General features: G+C 43.1%; 1 protein-coding gene across 2 annotated transcripts in view; it reads right to left on the reverse strand.

Moving 5' to 3' along the window:
* MORC3 (MORC family CW-type zinc finger 3) overlaps positions 1 to 19,012 on the reverse strand; it is a 644,813-nt gene that overhangs the window by 144,349 nt on the left and 481,452 nt on the right. For both annotated transcript variants that reach the window (XM_078656878.1, XM_078656879.1), the window contains exon 14: positions 6,371 to 6,585. In XM_078656878.1, coding sequence (XP_078513004.1) covers positions 6,371 to 6,585 — 215 coding nt within the window. The remainder of the gene's footprint in view (positions 1 to 6,370; positions 6,586 to 19,012) is intronic.

A 19,012-nucleotide genomic window follows, 5' to 3' on the forward strand; every position in this document is an offset into this window, starting at 1 on the left:
ACGACCTGAACGAGAGCTTGAAGGGTGAGAAATCTACCAATTTCCCTAATCATCCTGAGTTGGAGAAAACAGGATGACACTACTGCCCCACTTGAGGCTTTATAGAAAGTTTTTTGTCAACAAGGACTCCAAGACTCTCAACTGAGTTCTTTAAAGTAAGGTTGTATATGATTGACATATCGGTGAACCTCAATGCTGTTATCTGTGAGTAGAGCACAAGGGGCTCCATGTAGAGGATGAAGATGACTGGGGATAAAATGGAAACCTGGGGAAGGGGGGGGGGGCTCCAAAGGGGATGGGGCTCTTTTAAGGTCTATGTGAACAAACTGGTGTCATTTGGTAAGGTAGAAGGATAACCAATGAAGGACAATGCTGGTGAATCCCATTTTAGACTCCAGGGTGCATATGAGGGTGGGATGGTTGACTGTGTTAAAGGCCGCCGACAGGTTCAGCAATACCATAGGCAGGGGGTCATCTTCATCTGTGGTCGAGAGGGCATTTTCTATGATGTCTAAAAGAAAAAAAGTCTTTGTGCAGTATCTGTGTGGATGGGGATCTGTAAAAATGTGTCTAGAAACTTGTGTCGCCATTACAGAGCAGTTGAAAGACTTGTTGGAGAGATGTAATCTTAAGTGGTCTGACGTAATCTACTCACTCAGCAGTTAGAAATTGAGTACCAGACGCAAATTTCAGTCTTTCTGGGACTAAGAAAATGCAGGGAACAGACTTTTCGTCCTTGCGGTAGTTGTATGACTGGTTCTATGGCTCCATTTTGGAGTAACACTTCTTGGCTGTTTGTGTGTGGTGTTCTTGGCTGATATTGTGCCAGCAGAATGGTTTATTGGATGAGGTGGTGGGGCGAATTAGGCAGACTTTCATAAAGGTAAAACACTTATCTAATATGGTAATAATAATCCCTTTGATTTAAATTTGATTAGCACATTCTTTATTACTAAGCATTAGTTCCTGAAAGTGGTGGTACAAGCTGTATAATGAGGGGAGGATAATTAAAAACAGCTACTGCCCTGCAGATAAGGGCAATAAGAGTACGACTGCCCTCATTCCTGAACAGTGAATTCAACTCATCGTTGGCAAGGGTCAAACTGCTCCTCTGTACTACTGCAGCTGCAACAATCAAGTATTTTTTTCATAAGCTCTGATGCGCTGTACCAGTTCTCCTATTCCTGTGCTAAGGTAGGGTATAAGCTCAAATGCCTATTGGAAAAAAACGAACATTTCAGTTTATTTATTCTTTCCAACTTTTGTTTTGTTACTGCTTACATTCCCTCTAAACAAACCCAGAGTAACACCAATGGCTAGTTGGCTAGCCTCCTGATCTGAAACCTCAGGGACATATCAGGCTTCCAACCATCTTGCATCTGCACCTGGACTCCACCATATGAGAGTCTGGCCTGGCAAGTGGTGCCACCCCAGTCCTTGACCTTTGGAAGCGGGACTAAGGTGTTTGCTAGCGTAAAGGACACATCTTCGCTGCTGAGCAACACATCACTGAGAAGAACCAACACATCACCGCTGCTGTGTGGATTGGGCCCATCGCAAAGACCAGCATCACCCACCACAGTTCTCAGAACAGAGGCATCGCCCCGGCAGTGGGCCGCATCCAGAGCACAGGTTTTTGCATCTCTCTGCGTCTATGACAACTCTGCATCACAGCTCCTCTGAACCAACACATCGCCAGCCGCGCGCCGCATCCCAGACACTGGACTTCACATCGCAAGCCCTGCCGAAAGGAAAGGATCCTCAAAGGCGACGCAACAGGACCTCGCACCACAGCCATGTTGCATTCCGGGATCGACCCATCGCTTCTCCTGCACACTGCATCCGCAACTCTGATCCATGCAACATTCTGCAACCAGGATTTAAGGTCCTCTGGTCAGTGGGCCTAACTGGGTCCCGGTAAACTGCTCGCACTCCATTGTGGTTGGCCTGCACTTGTGATGTTTTTCCCGTCTGGCGTGCCTAGATATTCCCCAATAGCGATTTGTGCTTTTTGGTGTCATTTTCACTATACATTTTAAAATTCAATATTTCCAGTTCTGCTTATTGGATTTTTTTCGTTTGGGTCTTGCTTTATTTATTAAAAATGAATATATTGTTCTAACTCTGATGTGGGCTCCTTTGTGGTTTGTTTTCACTGTTTTAATGTTTGAAGTGTTGCACAAATAATTTACGCATTGCCTCTAAGTTAAGCTTCACTGCTCTATGCCAAGCTACCAAGGGGGCAAGCACAGTTTAATTTGGGGTTTGCTTGTGCCATACTCTGACAAGGATTGTGGTTGTTGCTAGCCCAGAGCTACACCCCAGACAACCAACAACCCATTTCTTACAGCCATCAAAGGCTCAAAAATTTAGTGAGGAAACGAGAGAGCAGAAGTAGTTGAAATAACTTAGCACTGCTTGCTTTATAAGTTAGACAGAGCATGCTGTTCTTATAAAGTAGACTGCCTAGACTAATTGCACCCACTACTTTGTAAGTACGGACTGAACGTTATACTTCTGATGGATACTTCTAACCGCAGATCCCTCACCTTCAGAAAATCCTCAGATGCCAGACTGGATTCAGGGAATTCTTCCAGCAATGCTGCCACACAGCAGTAACTGACTCCCTGCCATCCTGGAAGTGATAGGGTGGAGCCACATATAAGCGCCTTACCCCCACTGATTTCCGTTCTTTCAGCTCCCAATTTTATCAGTCTTCTGATGACTTCAAAAACTTTACAGTATTGTAGGGAATGATTTCACCACGTAAAGCAACAGGATTAAAGCCATGTTTACACTAAAGAAAGCAGATGTATTTCACCAAACCGCATGCAGCATGCTTGTGTCACTTATTCTCAGTCCATGACTCTAAGTCATGCAACTAGTTTGTCCTCATTGATCACAAGGTGCTTTGAGACTGGGAAGCTGAACTCTACTTTGCAGAGCACAGCAAGAGGTTGCAGCCAAATCATAGCTCACGCTCCCCTTTCTGCATTGCAGGTCTGGTCATGGGGCTGAATTTGAAGTCGAAGTCAAAGCACAAGAGTTACCAGTCCAAGCAGCGCTCAATACTATCCCACCACTCAAAGTCTATTGCGAAAGAATGATAATAAAAAAATCCCCGCCCCCACTCCCCCATGTATCCAGAGTCCAAAAAGATCCTGCAATTGTTCCTGGCACCCCATGAGTTACCTGGGTCATTGTCGACCTTGCAGCACATATTAGCCCTCAAGGAGGCAATGCCTCAGATTTTTAGTGCAATTCAAGCTCCCTCTGGCGTGCCTTTTAGGCCCCATGGAGCTAGAAGGGCTTCCAGTTGGACTTAAGCTGGCAGATCCAGCCTGACACCGTATGCGTCCTAGAGGACAGTTACTGGGCCGATACCAGCGATGATATTGACTTCTACTCCTGCATCAAGGTCCTGCATCAAGGTCCTGCTGGTTCCTTCCGTACTGATGCGGACCACGCCAGTGCTGGTCCATGACACGATCCCAGGCTCCAATCCAGAACCAACGTTGCCTGGTTACCAATTTATGTTTTGCTATACAATCACGAAAGGAGTGATTCCAATCCCAGACCTCTGCCTTAATGCCAATATCACCACAAGATTTTTGTCTTTTTGTCTGATTCCTACCCAATACAACAGAGCCCAATGTCTCTCAGGGCCCAGATGATGAGGAAGAAGACAAATTGGTGCCTCCTCATTATACTGATGATGCATTGGATTTAGACTTACAAAACACCAGCGGGCTACAAGCATCAACTAAAAAGAAGTTAGACTTTCTTTGGGCCATTATTGGGAAGTGCTTCATTTGCATTGGGGATTCGGAAGGCTGCTGAGAGATCAGAATTGTAGTTGTTCACTACTGAGACAAAAACATTTATTGACTGACATCATTCATACAGGGTCAGATTCATCTGAGCCATTTTTGGAACTTAATGTTTGCCTTACTGATGCCCTGCTGGCTAAACGTTCAACGCCATGTTGATTTCTGCTAGTCTGTGGCCATACAACAAAGACAAGCTCGAAGTGACCAGAACTTCCTGACCAAGCACGCTACACTGAAGACCCTGATTCTTCAGTCTTCTACACGTAGGTTTCATATGAATTCTTCAGAACAGTCCTCTTGATAAGGAATCAGAGACGTCATGCTCTCAGAAAAAGCTACATTAGCCCTTAGGTTGATAAATACAGTTGGTCTTTTGGGTAGGAAAACCCATGCATTACGAGATATTGCCAGAGACATTTTGCCTATCACCCTGAGAACATTAGGGTCCAAACGAAACATGAAGGTCAGGATGCAACAAAGTGCATGTTACAATCTGTCCAAGACACTACAGACTGCGCCAGCAATTATTTGGCACTAACATTGTGTTCAGAAGGCACCTGTAGATGAGATCACCTAGGTTTTCTGGGGACATGCAGACATTCCTAATGTACATGGTTCTAGGCTCTTTGAATCTTTCCAGCACCTAAGCAGCTTTTTCTCGAAACACATTCACACTACAGCATGATCTCTGGGTCTATTGACATCAACTAAACAATTAACCCATTAATAAAGAAAATGAAGAGGTTATTCCAGGGGTTAATTTGCAACCTGTTCTGCAACATCCAACCCAGAAGGAGGCACCAGTAGCAACCGCTCACATCAGCAGTGTCCGCAATCTTCAAACTCTTCCTCAGCTGCTGCAGTGGCCACCAAGCCTCTTAGGCTCATGCCTGGCCAGTAGGAGGCAGGATACATTTCTTCTGCTTTGGACAGGTGGGTCCTGAGAATTGCTCACAGGGCTACTGAAATTTGAAATAATTAGGGAGTGGAGAGAGGCACCAACATCTACATTCCTAGGAGTATAGATTGATAAAATAGGTTGATCTCAAGCCCATGTAAAATCCTAAAAGCGGTTGGTCTTAGTCTTACATTTTATTTTGCATTCCAAAGATAACTAAAGGACATGACAAACCCAGATATAGCCGCTCTAATTAATGCAACTAGAAGCAAACTAATGCCAACTCTGATGTGTGGGATAAATGCATTTCCAAACACTTTTGATACTTGGATGGATAAATCTCAGTGTAATTGTTATCGTCATCTTCTGCCTCCCTAACCGTATAATACCATCACAAATCTGACTAGAAAGTAATCTCACATGACAACAACTAATACAATACTGAATGCAAGATTTCTACTATACTGTGCAGAATTGCAGGTGGCTGACTCAGGTTCATTTAAATATTTTTTGTGGCAGGTAATAATGAAGAAGATGTCATAGTGGGAACATTATTCTAGTAGTTCTTGCAAAATCTAGAAGAGCATGAAATGTGGAGTGTGAACCTTCCACAAAAGCAACTAGCAAAGGGACTGTTAAGCAAGCAAAACAAATATCTGCAGGCTTAGATACTGAGAACCAGAATATGAACTAACATGGTAACTTGACAGTAAAACTGTATGAGCTCCTGAGTGTGCCAAGTTATCTGAAGCGACCACTGGCACTACATAAGAAACGGAAAGTAATTAGGGTAAGATTTGTTTTTATTCCTTTGAAAGCCTCCTGGTATAGGAGATTGAGTGCACCACTGACCAACTTTGCAAGCTAAGCAGCACAGCCCAAACAACATTGATCTAAATTCTATGCACTTGCAAGAGGCTTTAATATTTCAGAAAATGTTGATTGCACTTAAAAAAGGGAGAATCCAGCCAAGCGTGGGCACGATTTGTAACATATATGAAAGCAGCAATTAAGTAACTGGATTAAATAACAAGCTAGCACTGGTTTGAGGTTAACCCTCTAGTAATGACAAGGAAATAATTCTAACTGCCTGTTGTACAATGAAAGCTATTTTAAAGTGGCACTGTAATGAACGTATCAAATTATATCATTTTATTGTGATACAGTGTCATTATTGCTCTTTAAAATGTGGAAATTGTGAAATGATTTTTAAGTTATCGTACTATAAAATCTACCTGCATCTGATGCCATGGAAGGCGAAAGACACAAGAAACTGACACCACACTCAGGATTGGCGCTTATATTGCGACTCTGCTGTCACTTCGGGATAGCATAAAGTCACTGTGGAACCATATGACACCAACTACTAATGAGGGGAAGCTTTTGTTGAACAACTCTACAAATCCAGTCTGGCTCCCAGAGATATTCTAAAGGTGAGGACTCTGTAGTTAGATAAAGAATCCCACCAGAAAGGACGTTACGCAAGGTAAGTAAATTGTTCTTTAGGGCTGCAAGTAACAGGACACTACAGATTCTACGTTACATTGTTTTGGGTGCTGATATTTGTATTTAACTTGTAATCCGATAAAAAAAATTCTCATTTGATTAGAATGAGTTAAAATAAACATCAATATGTACAAACCTGGAAGTGTCTGGTGTAGAATTACTTAACGCTATTAACTCGGGAGCACTGTGCTTATTTGAGCTTTTTCCACATCTTGAAATGAAGAAGGTGAGATCGGGAGAGATTCCAGTTGGGAGGGTTACTGAAATGCTATCTCTTCCAGGTGGTGATGCTGGTGGATCAATGTTTGGCGTGGGATTAAGCCAGTCTAACGAGAAGTTTTCAAGAGGCTCCTGTTAAAAAAAAAGGAGATAAACACAAAAACATATTTAAATATGAGCCTGACTATTTTGGTGGCCAGCCACATACAGTCACTTCAATAGTAGTGTTCAATTGAAGGTATCCGAAAGAGCTTTTAAACTAAAGCGCTGAGTAACAGAGAAGGTAGGCCTTCTCTACGTACTCTGGATCTTTACAGGTGTTCTTATACACAAGTATGTTGAGCACTCCTGCTTTGTTGTAAGATACAATTCAGTAAACTATCTTACACCAGACTACAAATGACATCAGTGGAACATAAGGTTAGTATTTTTATAATTTTTAAAAATGTTGAAAGTGTTTGCAACCATTATATAGACTTCTCTATTCTTGGGTAAATAATTCAAGAAATGAAGAATCTCAACATAAATTTAAATACTTCGCGTCAGTTCAACTTTAAGTCATATAAACAGATAAAGTGCTATTTGGCAATGTAAGCGGGTCGCTATATACATTAAAGTATAGCCTTCTCAGATTTGTTTAGTCTGCTAAGGTGATGGTGTGTGGAGAGGAGAGAAAGTAAAAATGGGTATCTGCCGATAATTTTGCCATGAATTTTTCATTCCAGGCTTTAAGTGCCAGCACAGTTAACTGTAGAAAATTGGTCTTGGCCTTATTAAAGTTAGAGCTATTGGCATTGCTCATGACATTATTTTTATTTATGTTTTTGTTTTTAAAACATAAATAAATGGCATTGTCGTTTACAATGCCAATAGCTTAATCTCTCGCAAATGCGAGACCTATTTCATTTGCACCCACACAGAGCCACTCACACAAAGCCACCTACACACACATACAGAGCCACCCACACAGAGCCACCCACACAGTCATTCACATAGAGCCACCCAAACACACACAGAGCCACCTACACACACACAGAGCCACCTTCACACAGACCCACCAACACACACTTTCTTCATCCACCATAGAGCCAAAGCATACTTGCACCCATGGCAATGCCCTTCTTAACACTGGTATAATCCTTTTTAAGGTTTTTCCCCCAATAGGCCCCACATCATCTTAAGTTGCTCCTTATGATGGCACCATATCATCCTTAATTATTCTCCGAATTGATATCTGGTCTGGTATTTTGGCCTTTATTTAATTAAGGCGTTCCGTGACTCTTATACTTGTGCACCCCAGGTCTTCTTGGGTTTCTACTTGCGTTGGCTATGTGCCTTACATTGGCAGGAGGTGGTCATTTTGCTTTGGAGTCATATTGTCTGGCATCCATCCTTGATATCAAGCATTAAATTATATTTGCAAAGGAACCATGCTGATATTCTTGTTTACTCTGTTAGTGAAATGATTTCTAGATCAGAAGTAGGTCTCCAGGTTCATCCTGCCAATAGCACTTTGGTTCTACACTTGTTGTTTCACCAAATGGAACAGTATTTTAACGCTCTTCACAATAGCACTATACAAAAACCTTGCCACGCGAAGAGGAAGTATTTTGATTTCAGATTCAGGGAATTAATGAACCATTGGAAACCGGACATTATTTTACTTAAATAGAATAAAAAATATTGAAAGACCTTAGTAAGCGAGGCACAACGTATGGAAAACAGAACACCAGGGCTTTGGCTTCTCGTCATTTAGAGGAGATGACGAGTTTAGGGATACCAATGCTAATGCATGCTAAATAAATTCATAATTGCCCTCACTCATCAGTTTTCCGGTCTATTTAACATGCAGATGGGGCCGAGCAGTTCTGTATCACGAAGAAACAGCAAGTGAACCATGCAGAATATAATAGGCCACCACTCAAGCCAAGCAGATGTCAATGCAAGGACAGTCAAGATTCCTCCTTCAGGCACAAACAGATGTGTAATAAAAAAGGTGTATGTGCAGGGACAGCAGCATCAAAAATAAATGGCATTGTCATTTACAATGCCAATAGCTTAATCTCTACAAATGCCACACGCAAACACACAGACCCACACACAAACACACAGAGCCCCACACACCGAGCCACACACACCGGCCCCCCCCACACACACAGCCTCCCCCCCACACACACACAGAGACCCCCCACACGCAGAGCCCCCCCCACATACACAGAGACTCCCCACACACAGAGCCCCCACACACACAGAGCCCCCCACACACACACACAGAGCCCCCCACACACACACACAGAGCCCCCCCACACACAGAGCCCCACACACACACACAGAGCCAGCCCCCACACACACAGAGCCAACCCCCCACACACACAGAGCCACACACACACAGAGCCACACACAAACAGAGCCCCCCCCCCACACACACAGACACACACAGCCACACACACACAGAGCCACACACACACAGAGCCACACACACACAGAGCCACACACACACAGAGCCACACACAGAGCCCCCACCCCACACACAGAGCCCCCCACACACACAGCCCCCCCACACACACATCCCCCCCACACACAGCCCCCCCACACACAGCCACACACACAGCCCCCCCACACACAGAGCCCCCCACACACAGAGCCCCCCCACACACACACGCACAGCCCCCCCTACACACAGAGAGAGCCCCCCTACACACAGAGCCCCAAACACACACACGCACACAGAGCCAACCCCCCCACACACAGAGCCAACCCCCCACACACAGAGCCAACCCCCCACATACACAGAGCCAACCCCCCACATACACAGAGCCCCACACACACACAGAGCCCCACACACACAGAGCCACACACACACACACAGAGCCACACACACACACACAGAGCCACACACACACACACAGAGCCACACACACAAACAAACACAGAGACACACACACACACACACACACACAGAGCCACACACATACACACACAGAGCCACACACATACACACACAGAGCCACACACATACACACACAGAGCCACACACATACACACACAGAGCCACACACACACACAGAGCCACACACACTCCATATCGTGGGAGCAGGGGGCCAGTCACCGATGCAGCCAATTCACACAGCCAACAGCCTCGCAGCATTCAAGCTTCGTGGAAGGAGGGGGCAGGGGGTATTGTGCAGACCCAGAACGCATTAAGCAGCAGAGACTAAAGCCCTTTGTGTTCCGGATATGTGTGAATGTAGGTTGTGGCTTATGTTAGTGCACACCACAAATCCCCTATAGCGTGCATACTGCGCTGCACTAGAAGCGTTTAACACCAAAATATACAAGTACTGCTTTTCAAGGAGCGGGTCTACCGAGGTGAGAGCCGGCACTCTTTGGAGATCAGGCAAGATGGCACGGAAGAAGCTGGCACTGGCAGCCTGCTGGGCGTTGCTGTCGAGCCCAAAACTCCTTGAGGCGCCGTATATGTTTAGGTAGGCGCAATAAAGCTACCAGCCCCCCAATCACAAGCTCCAACATCTCTAAATGATGAAAGGATACAGAAAGGGGCAGTTTGGCTTTTTTCCCAAAATTTAATTTTCAAGTGGGGACAGCACAGTACATTTCTTGGGCCAAAAATGCCACAACAAAATACTGCAGAGACTAAACAAAATCCCTGACAAATGCACATGTGACGCTTAGGTACTCTTCCTCTCAAACTGAAGTGAAGGTACTCATCACGGAAAGTAGTGCACCAACTACATGTTCAAATACACCAACAATAAGGTGCTGTAGCCAAATTTTTAAAACATTTTTGGTTGATTCGCTGCAAGAGATTGTCAATAGCGGTTTAATTCGTTTTTAGCTAATTTATTCCGGCATCGCATGTCTTTTTATCTTTCTTAAATGTACACTCAATATTGCTTCTTAAAAATGTCTTTTTCTAGTTTTGTAATGCTGTATTTGTGTACGCTTTCAAGATATCTTGCATATCGAATAAAAGCTTCAACCAACCAACCAACAATAAGGAGCAATGGGTCAAATAAAAAGGAAAGAAAGCAACTAACTATGTATCTGCGCAAGGGAAGACAAACTAATCTCAACTTATAATGTGAACTAGTGACATTACGCAACGGGTATTCCTTCCTTGTGAAAAGATTCCCATCAGTCGTTGATCGGAACCACCCTATTCATCATCTGGGATCATTCACACCTTGAAGGTAAGATGGTAAACCCACTGCAGATAGACAGATATATATGCCTTATCTGGCCTGTGAGGCCCAGGGAATTCTATGGTGTATGAGGGTGTAAAATGACAACTGTAGAGCAGTGCAGAAAACGTGTAGGAAATCAATAAGTGAAAGAAGTTGTGTTTTTTAACAGATAAAATTGGATAGTGAAGAGGTAAGGAACCTTTAATGAGCACCTCTACACTTCCAAATCAATAAAAGAGTGCGACAATAGTAGTGTCAACAAATAACTACTATTGAGTGTGTTAGGTCAACATGTTTCTGCAGACTAAGTGGAGCCAAAAGGTATCCTGCTGCTTCATCAGGACCATTATCGCTACTGCTCAATATCAAGTGTAAAAAAAGGGTTATTTATCACCTGGATGTTATACAGGTTATCTTTCTCCTGGCTATGTGGCTGGAGAGAAAAACTCCACCTCACCTGGCCACAGCGCAGGTAATGGGAGCAGTGCTCTTCCAGTCGGTACTCCAGACGTCCTTCTGGGCTGTCTTGGGGAGGCCCAGAAGGACGTCTGGAGCCAAACATGTTGACCTAACACACTGGGGTGTACCTGTTCCCGCACCCCACCAGAAGTGAATCACAACGTCTGGTGTGCGTTGTTCTGCGTTTCACCAGACAATCCAGTCACAATGAACCACAAGTCGTATTCTCCTTATCATCCATGGAAATGTGGCAGAACATCTGGTGCGTTGATACGAGTCACCCCAGACAATCTGGTCACAATGAACCAAAAGTTGGGTTTGCCGAACCTCCCTGGAAATGAGGCACAATGTCTGGTGCGCATTAAGTCGCACCACACAAGCCTGTCTCAATCAACCCACGGTCTGGTTTGCCGTACCTCCCTGGAATGAGGCACAACGTCTGGTGTGGGATAATACGAGTCAAACCAGACAATCTGGTTACAACCAACCCACTGTCTGATTTGCTGTACTTCCCTGGAATGAAGCCCAAGGTCTGGTTGCGTGATGATACGAGTCGCACCAGACAATCCTGCTACAATCAATCCACAGTTGGGTTTACCATACTTCCCTGGAATGAGGCCCGTCGGCTGGGCGATGATACAAGTTGCACCAGACAATCCGATCCGACACACATAGTTCAATAGTACCACATGAGATAGAATCGGGCACTACTATGGATGCACCCTCCCTAAGAGGGTCGCAACCCTTCAATGACACACTAGACGCAACGAGCATGCAGTCAGCATGTCGCGCATGATAGATGCAGCACAGACGATGAAGCGGGCCACGATGAGCCCTGCAGCCAGTGAATCCACTCACCACCAAGAGGCTGTAAGTGCTGAAACTGCTCAATGTGGGGGCCACACTCCTTAGATGCAGGCACGGTTTGGGGGCTACGCGCAAGGCAATCCGGTCTCCAGGTACAATGCTTAGTTCCACGCTCACACCCAGCTACAGTAAGAATCCGGCAGACGAACTACGCGATTGAAAGGGCACCGCTCTTCAGGTGAAACACGTAGACTGTGTAGGTCTCTCACGGGAGGTCTTTGATGTCCCTGAGACTTATACAAGAGAACAGGGGGCAAGCCAACAAGCCCTTGGTAGTCAGCCCGGGCCAGCCATTATTCAGGAAGGGTGCTCCTTGTGCGCAACAGATTTCTCCGACAGTGTGCACCACGCAGTAAAGGATGTCTGGTCCATGTCCCCACTAGTTTATCTCTGTCCTGCTGAAGTATGCCACTAGTAGTTTTATTGTAGTGTGCCTTTGAAGTAGGGGGTGGTTCCCTCTGAAAAACATGTCTTCCCAAAATGTCAGTCCTGTCTGCCATGAAGCCTTGGAAGACAGATCTTAATCTTTAGGGAGGGCATGATCTGGTTTCTAAAGGCCAAGTGTTAAAACCTCTCCCCCTAGTCTAAACAGCCAGGTCCTCAAATGGCAGAACTCTGTAATTCCAGTTGCATGCCCAATGTTTATGGATGTCGCTGGGGAAAACACAGATGTGCTCCAACGGCCTTCACTGTGGATTGGAGTCAAACTAAAAGGCACACAAAACAGTTTAGTGCAGAGAAATACCCACATTCTAGAAGTAGCATTTCTGAGCTACTAATGACAAATCCACCTTTACCACAACGGAGGATTTGTCATTGTGTGAATCAAATGATAGTAAACAACATGAGGCTGCTCCATTGTAAGCAAACACTGCAGCCTTTACTCCATGTTAACCTTTGGTGAGAGCAGACTTCATTGGTAGTAAATAACATACATAGGGGGTTGCCTATACTTTTCTGTAGTGGTTCTGCTGTACTGGGGGCACTATGTGTCTTATGTATTAGTTTTGTATGGTTACCTTTTGTAAACCCCAATGGATATAATATATATATATATATATATATATATATATATATATATATATATATATATATATATATATATATATATATATATCCAACCAAACAGGAACCAACATTAAACGGAGACCACAGGAGGCTTCAGTGATGAAAGCTCTTTATTACGTGACAGCAGCTTGCTCACAGACCATCTTCATGCACCCATAGCCTGGAGTAGAACGCCGGACGCGTTTCGAGAGTGAATCTCTTCTTCAGCGGCGTAGATCCCAAATGGAAATGAGAAGCACACTTCACCTGGGCACTCAATGTTCATATATCCCCGCCCTGGTAGGCGTGGCCGCCACATGCCTTCTGGGATACGTAGTGCCAGGAAATAGTTCCCGTGTGGGTGAGTTCTCATCTCCAAATAATCAGGAAAATAAAACCCTTGTGGGCTGGTATGAATTCATGTAGAGTCTCTGCTCAGCTTTGTAGGTGCTGTCTCGAGCTGCAAACGGGCACTTCCCTGAAAAGCGTCATGTTTGCGCCTCCTTCCTGGTTCGAGCATCAGTGAAGTCCAAACGGACCCGCTTCGGCAGGGGGTCCCTGTTCACGACTCGGCAAGCCGTAATATATCCAACCAAACAGGAACCAACATTAAACGGAGACCACAGGAGGCTTCAGTGATGAAAGCTCTTTATTACGTGACAGCAGCTTGCTCACAGACCATCTTCATGCACCCATAGCCTGGAGTAGAACGCCGGACGCGTTTCGAGAGTGAATCTCTTCTTCAGCGGCGTAGATCCCAAATGGAAATGAGAAGCACACTTCACCTGGGCACTCAATGTTCATATATCCCCGCCCTGGTAGGCGTGGCCGCCACATGCCTTCTGGGATACGTAGTGCCAGGAAATAGTTCCCGTGTGGGCGAGTTCTCATCTCCAACTAATCAGGAAAATAAAACCCTTGTGGGCTGGTATGAATTCATGTAGAGTCTCTGCTCAGCTTTGTAGGTGCTGTCTCGAGCTGCAAACGGGCACTTCCCTGAAAAGCGTCATGTTTGTGCCTCCTTCCTGGTTCGAGCATCAGTGAAGTCCAAACGGACCCGCTTCGGCAGGGGGTCTCTGTTCACGACTCGGCAAGCCGTAATATATCCAACCAAACAGGAACCAACATTAAACGGAGACCACAGGAGGCTTCAGTGATGAAAGCTCTTTATTACGTGACAGCAGCTTGCTCACAGACCATCTTCATGCACCCATAGCCTGGAGTAGAACGCCGGACGCGTTTCGAGAGTGAATCTCTTCTTCAGCGGCGTAGATCCCAAATGGAAATGAGAAGCACACTTCACCTGGGCACTCAATGTTCATATATCCCCGCCCTGGTAGGCGTGGCCGCCACATGCCTTCTGGGATACGTAGTGCCAGGAAATAGTTCCCGTGTGGGCGAGTTCTCATCTCCAACTAATCAGGAAAATAAAACCCTTGTGGGCTGGTATGAATTCATGTAGAGTCTCTGCTCAGCTTTGTAGGTGCTGTCTCGAGCTGCAAACGGGCACTTCCCCCACATGCCTTCTGGGATACGTAGTGCCAGGAAATCCATAAAATCATGTTTAACCTAACGACATTGAAACAGTGAAAAACAATATGGCACACTAGAGTGCAATAATTGTAATGATAATCGCTGTGATAATAGAAATGCGTGCGTTGCAATGTTTTTAAAAAACACTTGACACTAATTATCACATGAAATGTAATTAAACTTCACTAACCATAATGCACCTTAATATAACACAGGAAGTAACTGTGTGCTAAACATAAAAGAAGTCAGTTTGTTAGGGCTCCTCATCCGTGACCAAGCCTTGTGAGAAGGTGAAACGCGTTAGGACTTGGCAAGGTCTGAAAGGTCTCCGCCTCGAGACCAGGACAAAGTCTCGCAAGTTTATTTCACACAAAAATAATAGCGCGGCACTCCTTTGTGATTTGATGTTGTTTATTTCAAATCGTACAGAAAAACAAAATTGGAGGTACCCCTGATATTTGTTCAGCAGGGAAGGGGGTTAGAACAGTGGAAAACTTAGAAGATCCCTGTCTTAGTAAGGCAGCAAATAGCTATTATTAAGAATTTGTGGAAGTGGTCTGGTTTAGAACAAGGTAGTCAACTATAACATTTTCTGATGAGGCAAGTGTACTTACTAGGTGATGCACTATACTACAACTTACTTAATTTTGTGAACGCACTCAAACATACCAAACAGGATTTTTGGTAAAAAATATTCATCAAAATTTATTTACCTCCCAAGTTGGGTTACAGTCTAACATGTTATCACAGTTATTAAAATAATAATGATTAAAAAACCACATAACATGGTTGTGACGATTCTTAAAAATCAGAGATTTAAATAAAACAGTCAAAGAAACAGTCGACGCAGCGTTTCGGTGCTTTTTCTTTTTTTCACACCTTCTTCAGGACTTAACAACATTTGACTCCATTATTTCTAAAAATCAAATAAAGGCGTTTTAGTATTACTCTTTTTAAAACACATTACGTCATCCTAACTTAATGTCACCACTGCCTATTGGTTTCCACCACAGGATTTTGCCAGACCACTTCCTTTAGACAGCAGAAAATATACTTGCATTCTAAAGCTTGAAGTCAAGCTCCTCTAGTGGGCTCAACTTCATATGGGACAATATCCCTCTAGACACCATATCTACTTATCTGCTTCACTTTTTAGCATAAGTAAATCCTTTTTAATTGGCTATTTCATATTACATATATAGCATACCTGTGTAATTAAAATTGATGCATTTCAAAAGATTCCCCACGTATTTGCGAGACGCTCAGGTATTTCAATTTCCTTGAGCTATATTGATGATAAATAAAGGGCTCAATTAAGCAATGAGTGTAAAACCATCATTTCATTAGCTGTTAAATTCCTAAACAATTGTCTATATTACCTTTTGTTTTTAGCAACTCTGTAATGTATTTACACGGAGGAGCCACCATTGATCAGGGCGAAACTTCTTATTATTGTTCAACCTGAAAGTACATCAATGTCTAAACTTAGATATATGTAACTGGTCTTTTTGATTTAGTTTTGTTATTAAAGGACAGCCGGTTTTAATAGTGCTCGAAAATTCGAAGGTCCAGTTACTAACCTTATTATATTTATAGCCAGTTCGTGGTGAGCGTGCGCAAAAAAGTGTATGGTGCGCAGCTTTAGTGTCAGGATGTTCTCTCATCCGAGGTCCAGATATCTATAAATATATTGGAAAACAACCATGTATTACGCTCATTTTCACTTTGAGCTCATAGTTTGGCTAATGCTACATTAGGTGTTACTTTAATACATTTGCGTGTCTTGGTTCAAGACATTATCACAAAGGGAAGCCTATGTTTGTGTAATCTGCTACAGTCTTCGTGGGTTAACTACGTCTTTATGAGACATGTATTTTACACAAGTACACAGACAGGTAAAATCCAAGGTAGTCTAAACTCATGCCCAACCACCATCTTATGCTAATAAACAAACAGTGGAACTAGTTGCTTAAAGTAAGCAAACTTTGCCGTTTACAATATTTATGATATTTATAATTTCTAAAAGATAATTTTGATGACTATTCCAAGTCGTTTTTGCTTAGCCAAATAATTCTGAGGCACCGAAGTCAGGGAGGGGGTCAGTCACGAAAATTACCAAAAGCGGTGACTCTGTCATACGAAGGCTGTAGCATAATGCCACTATATAATTCTAAATCCTCCGAAGTCTCTGAATACCCAGATGAAATTATAAATATCATAAATATTGTAAACGGCATCTTTGATGAATAGACGAATCACTTCCGGGGCCATTCCGCCAAACCGGACATAAAAAGGTGACTCCAAAGGATAGGCGTCCTTCTTCTAATTTGCAGGAAGACGTCAACACAGGGGAGCAGGGAGGCCATATTCGACAAACACGGTGAGAGATAAGGAATACGCTAGTGAATTCTGATTAGCCTACCCGACTATAACGCTAAAATATTTAAATAATATCCCCGAGAGTTTGCTTACTTTAAGCAACTAGTTCCACTGTTTGTTTATTAGCATAAGATGGTGGTTGGGCATGAGTTTAGACTACCTTGGATTTTACCCGTCTGTGTACTTGTGTAAAATACATGTCTCATAAAGACGTAGTTAACCCACGAAGACTGTAGCAGATTACACAAACATAGGCTTCCCTTTGTGATAATGTCTTGAACCAAGACACGCAAATGTATTAAAGTAACACCTAATGTAGCATTAGCCAAACTATGAGCTCAAAGTGAAAATGAGCGTAATACATGGTTGTTTTCCAATATATTTATAGATATCTGGACCTCGGATGAGAGAACATCCTGACACTAAAGCTGCGCACCATACACTTTTTTGCGCACGCTCACCACGAACTGGCTATAAATATAATAAGGTTAGTAACTGGACCTTCGAATTTTCGAGCACTATTAAAACCGGCTGTCCTTTAATAACAAAACTAAATCAAAAAGACCAGTTACATATATCTAAGTTTAGACATTGATGTACTTTCAGGTTGAACAATAATAAGAAGTTTCGCCCTGATCAATGGTGGCTCCTCCGTGTAAATACATTACAGAGTTGCTAAAAACAAAAGGTAATATAGACAATTGTTTAGGAATTTAACAGCTAATGAAATGATGGTTTTACACTCATTGCTTAATTGAGCCCTTTATTTATCATCAATATAGCTCAAGGAAATTGAAATACCTGAGCGTCTCGCAAATACGTGGGGAATCTTTTGAAATGCATCAATTTTAATTACACAGGTATGCTATATATGTAATATGAAATAGCCAATTAAAAAGGATTTACTTATGCTAAAAAGTGAAGCAGATAAGTAGATATGGTGTCTAGAGGGATATTGTCCCATATGAAGTTGAGCCCACTAGAGGAGCTTGACTTCAAGCTTTAGAATGCAAGTATATTTTCTGCTGTCTAAAGGAAGTGGTCTGGCAAAATCCTGTGGTGGAAACCAATAGGCAGTGGTGACATTAAGTTAGGATGACGTAATGTGTTTTAAAAAGAGTAATACTAAAACGCCTTTATTTGATTTTTAGAAATAATGGAGTCAAATGTTGTTAAGTCCTGAAGAAGGTGTGAAAAAAAGAAAAAGCACCGAAACGCTGCGTCGACTGTTTCTTTGACTGTTTTATTTAAATCTCTGATTTTTAAGAATCGTCACAACCATGTTATGTGGTTTTTTAATCATTATTATTTTAATAACTGTGATAACATGTTAGACTGTAACCCAACTTGGGAGGTAAATAAATTTTGATGAATATTTTTTACCAAAAATCCTGTTTGGTATGTTTGAGTGCGTTCACAAAATTAAGTAAGTTGTAGTATAGTGCATCACCTAGTAAGTACACTTGCCTCATCAGAAAATGTTATAGTTGACTACCTTGTTCTAAACCAGACCACTTCCACAAATTCTTAATAATAGCTATTTGCTGCCTTACTAAGACAGGGATCTTCTAAGTTTTCCACGTTTATTTCAAATCGTATACATTGCGAACCAGTACCTGATCACGGCAGTGTATTACATTGGTCCTATTTCAATTTCTCTTTATATACACATGCACTTTGATACAACTCATGGTGCATTCTGGGCATGGTAGTGTGTTTTTCACCGTTTTTCAACAAACTTTATTACGCAGCAAGTTGTATTATTTCACTAGCGTGTCTAGAGGCTGGGGTGTCACGCCGAAAAGGCTATTTAAAGCATTACATCCATATTCCGCTTGTTCTATAGTAAAAACACTCACGTAATTTGATTCATGGCCGAGCCATGGATCCTACAATCAAAGCCGCATATTTAAGCAGTTGATCGTATGTGGAGCGTAATGGGTGACTGAGTGTCTTTATTTGAGTATGGGGTGAAGTGCCCCCGGCATGACACTCCAGCCTCTAGACACGCTAGTGAAATAATACAACTAGCTGCGTAATAAAGTTGGTTGAAAAATCAGGAACTACGG

Source organism: Lissotriton helveticus, chromosome 8 (genome assembly GCF_964261635.1).
Source record: "Lissotriton helveticus chromosome 8, aLisHel1.1, whole genome shotgun sequence".
Lineage (NCBI taxonomy): Eukaryota > Metazoa > Chordata > Amphibia > Caudata > Salamandridae > Lissotriton > Lissotriton helveticus.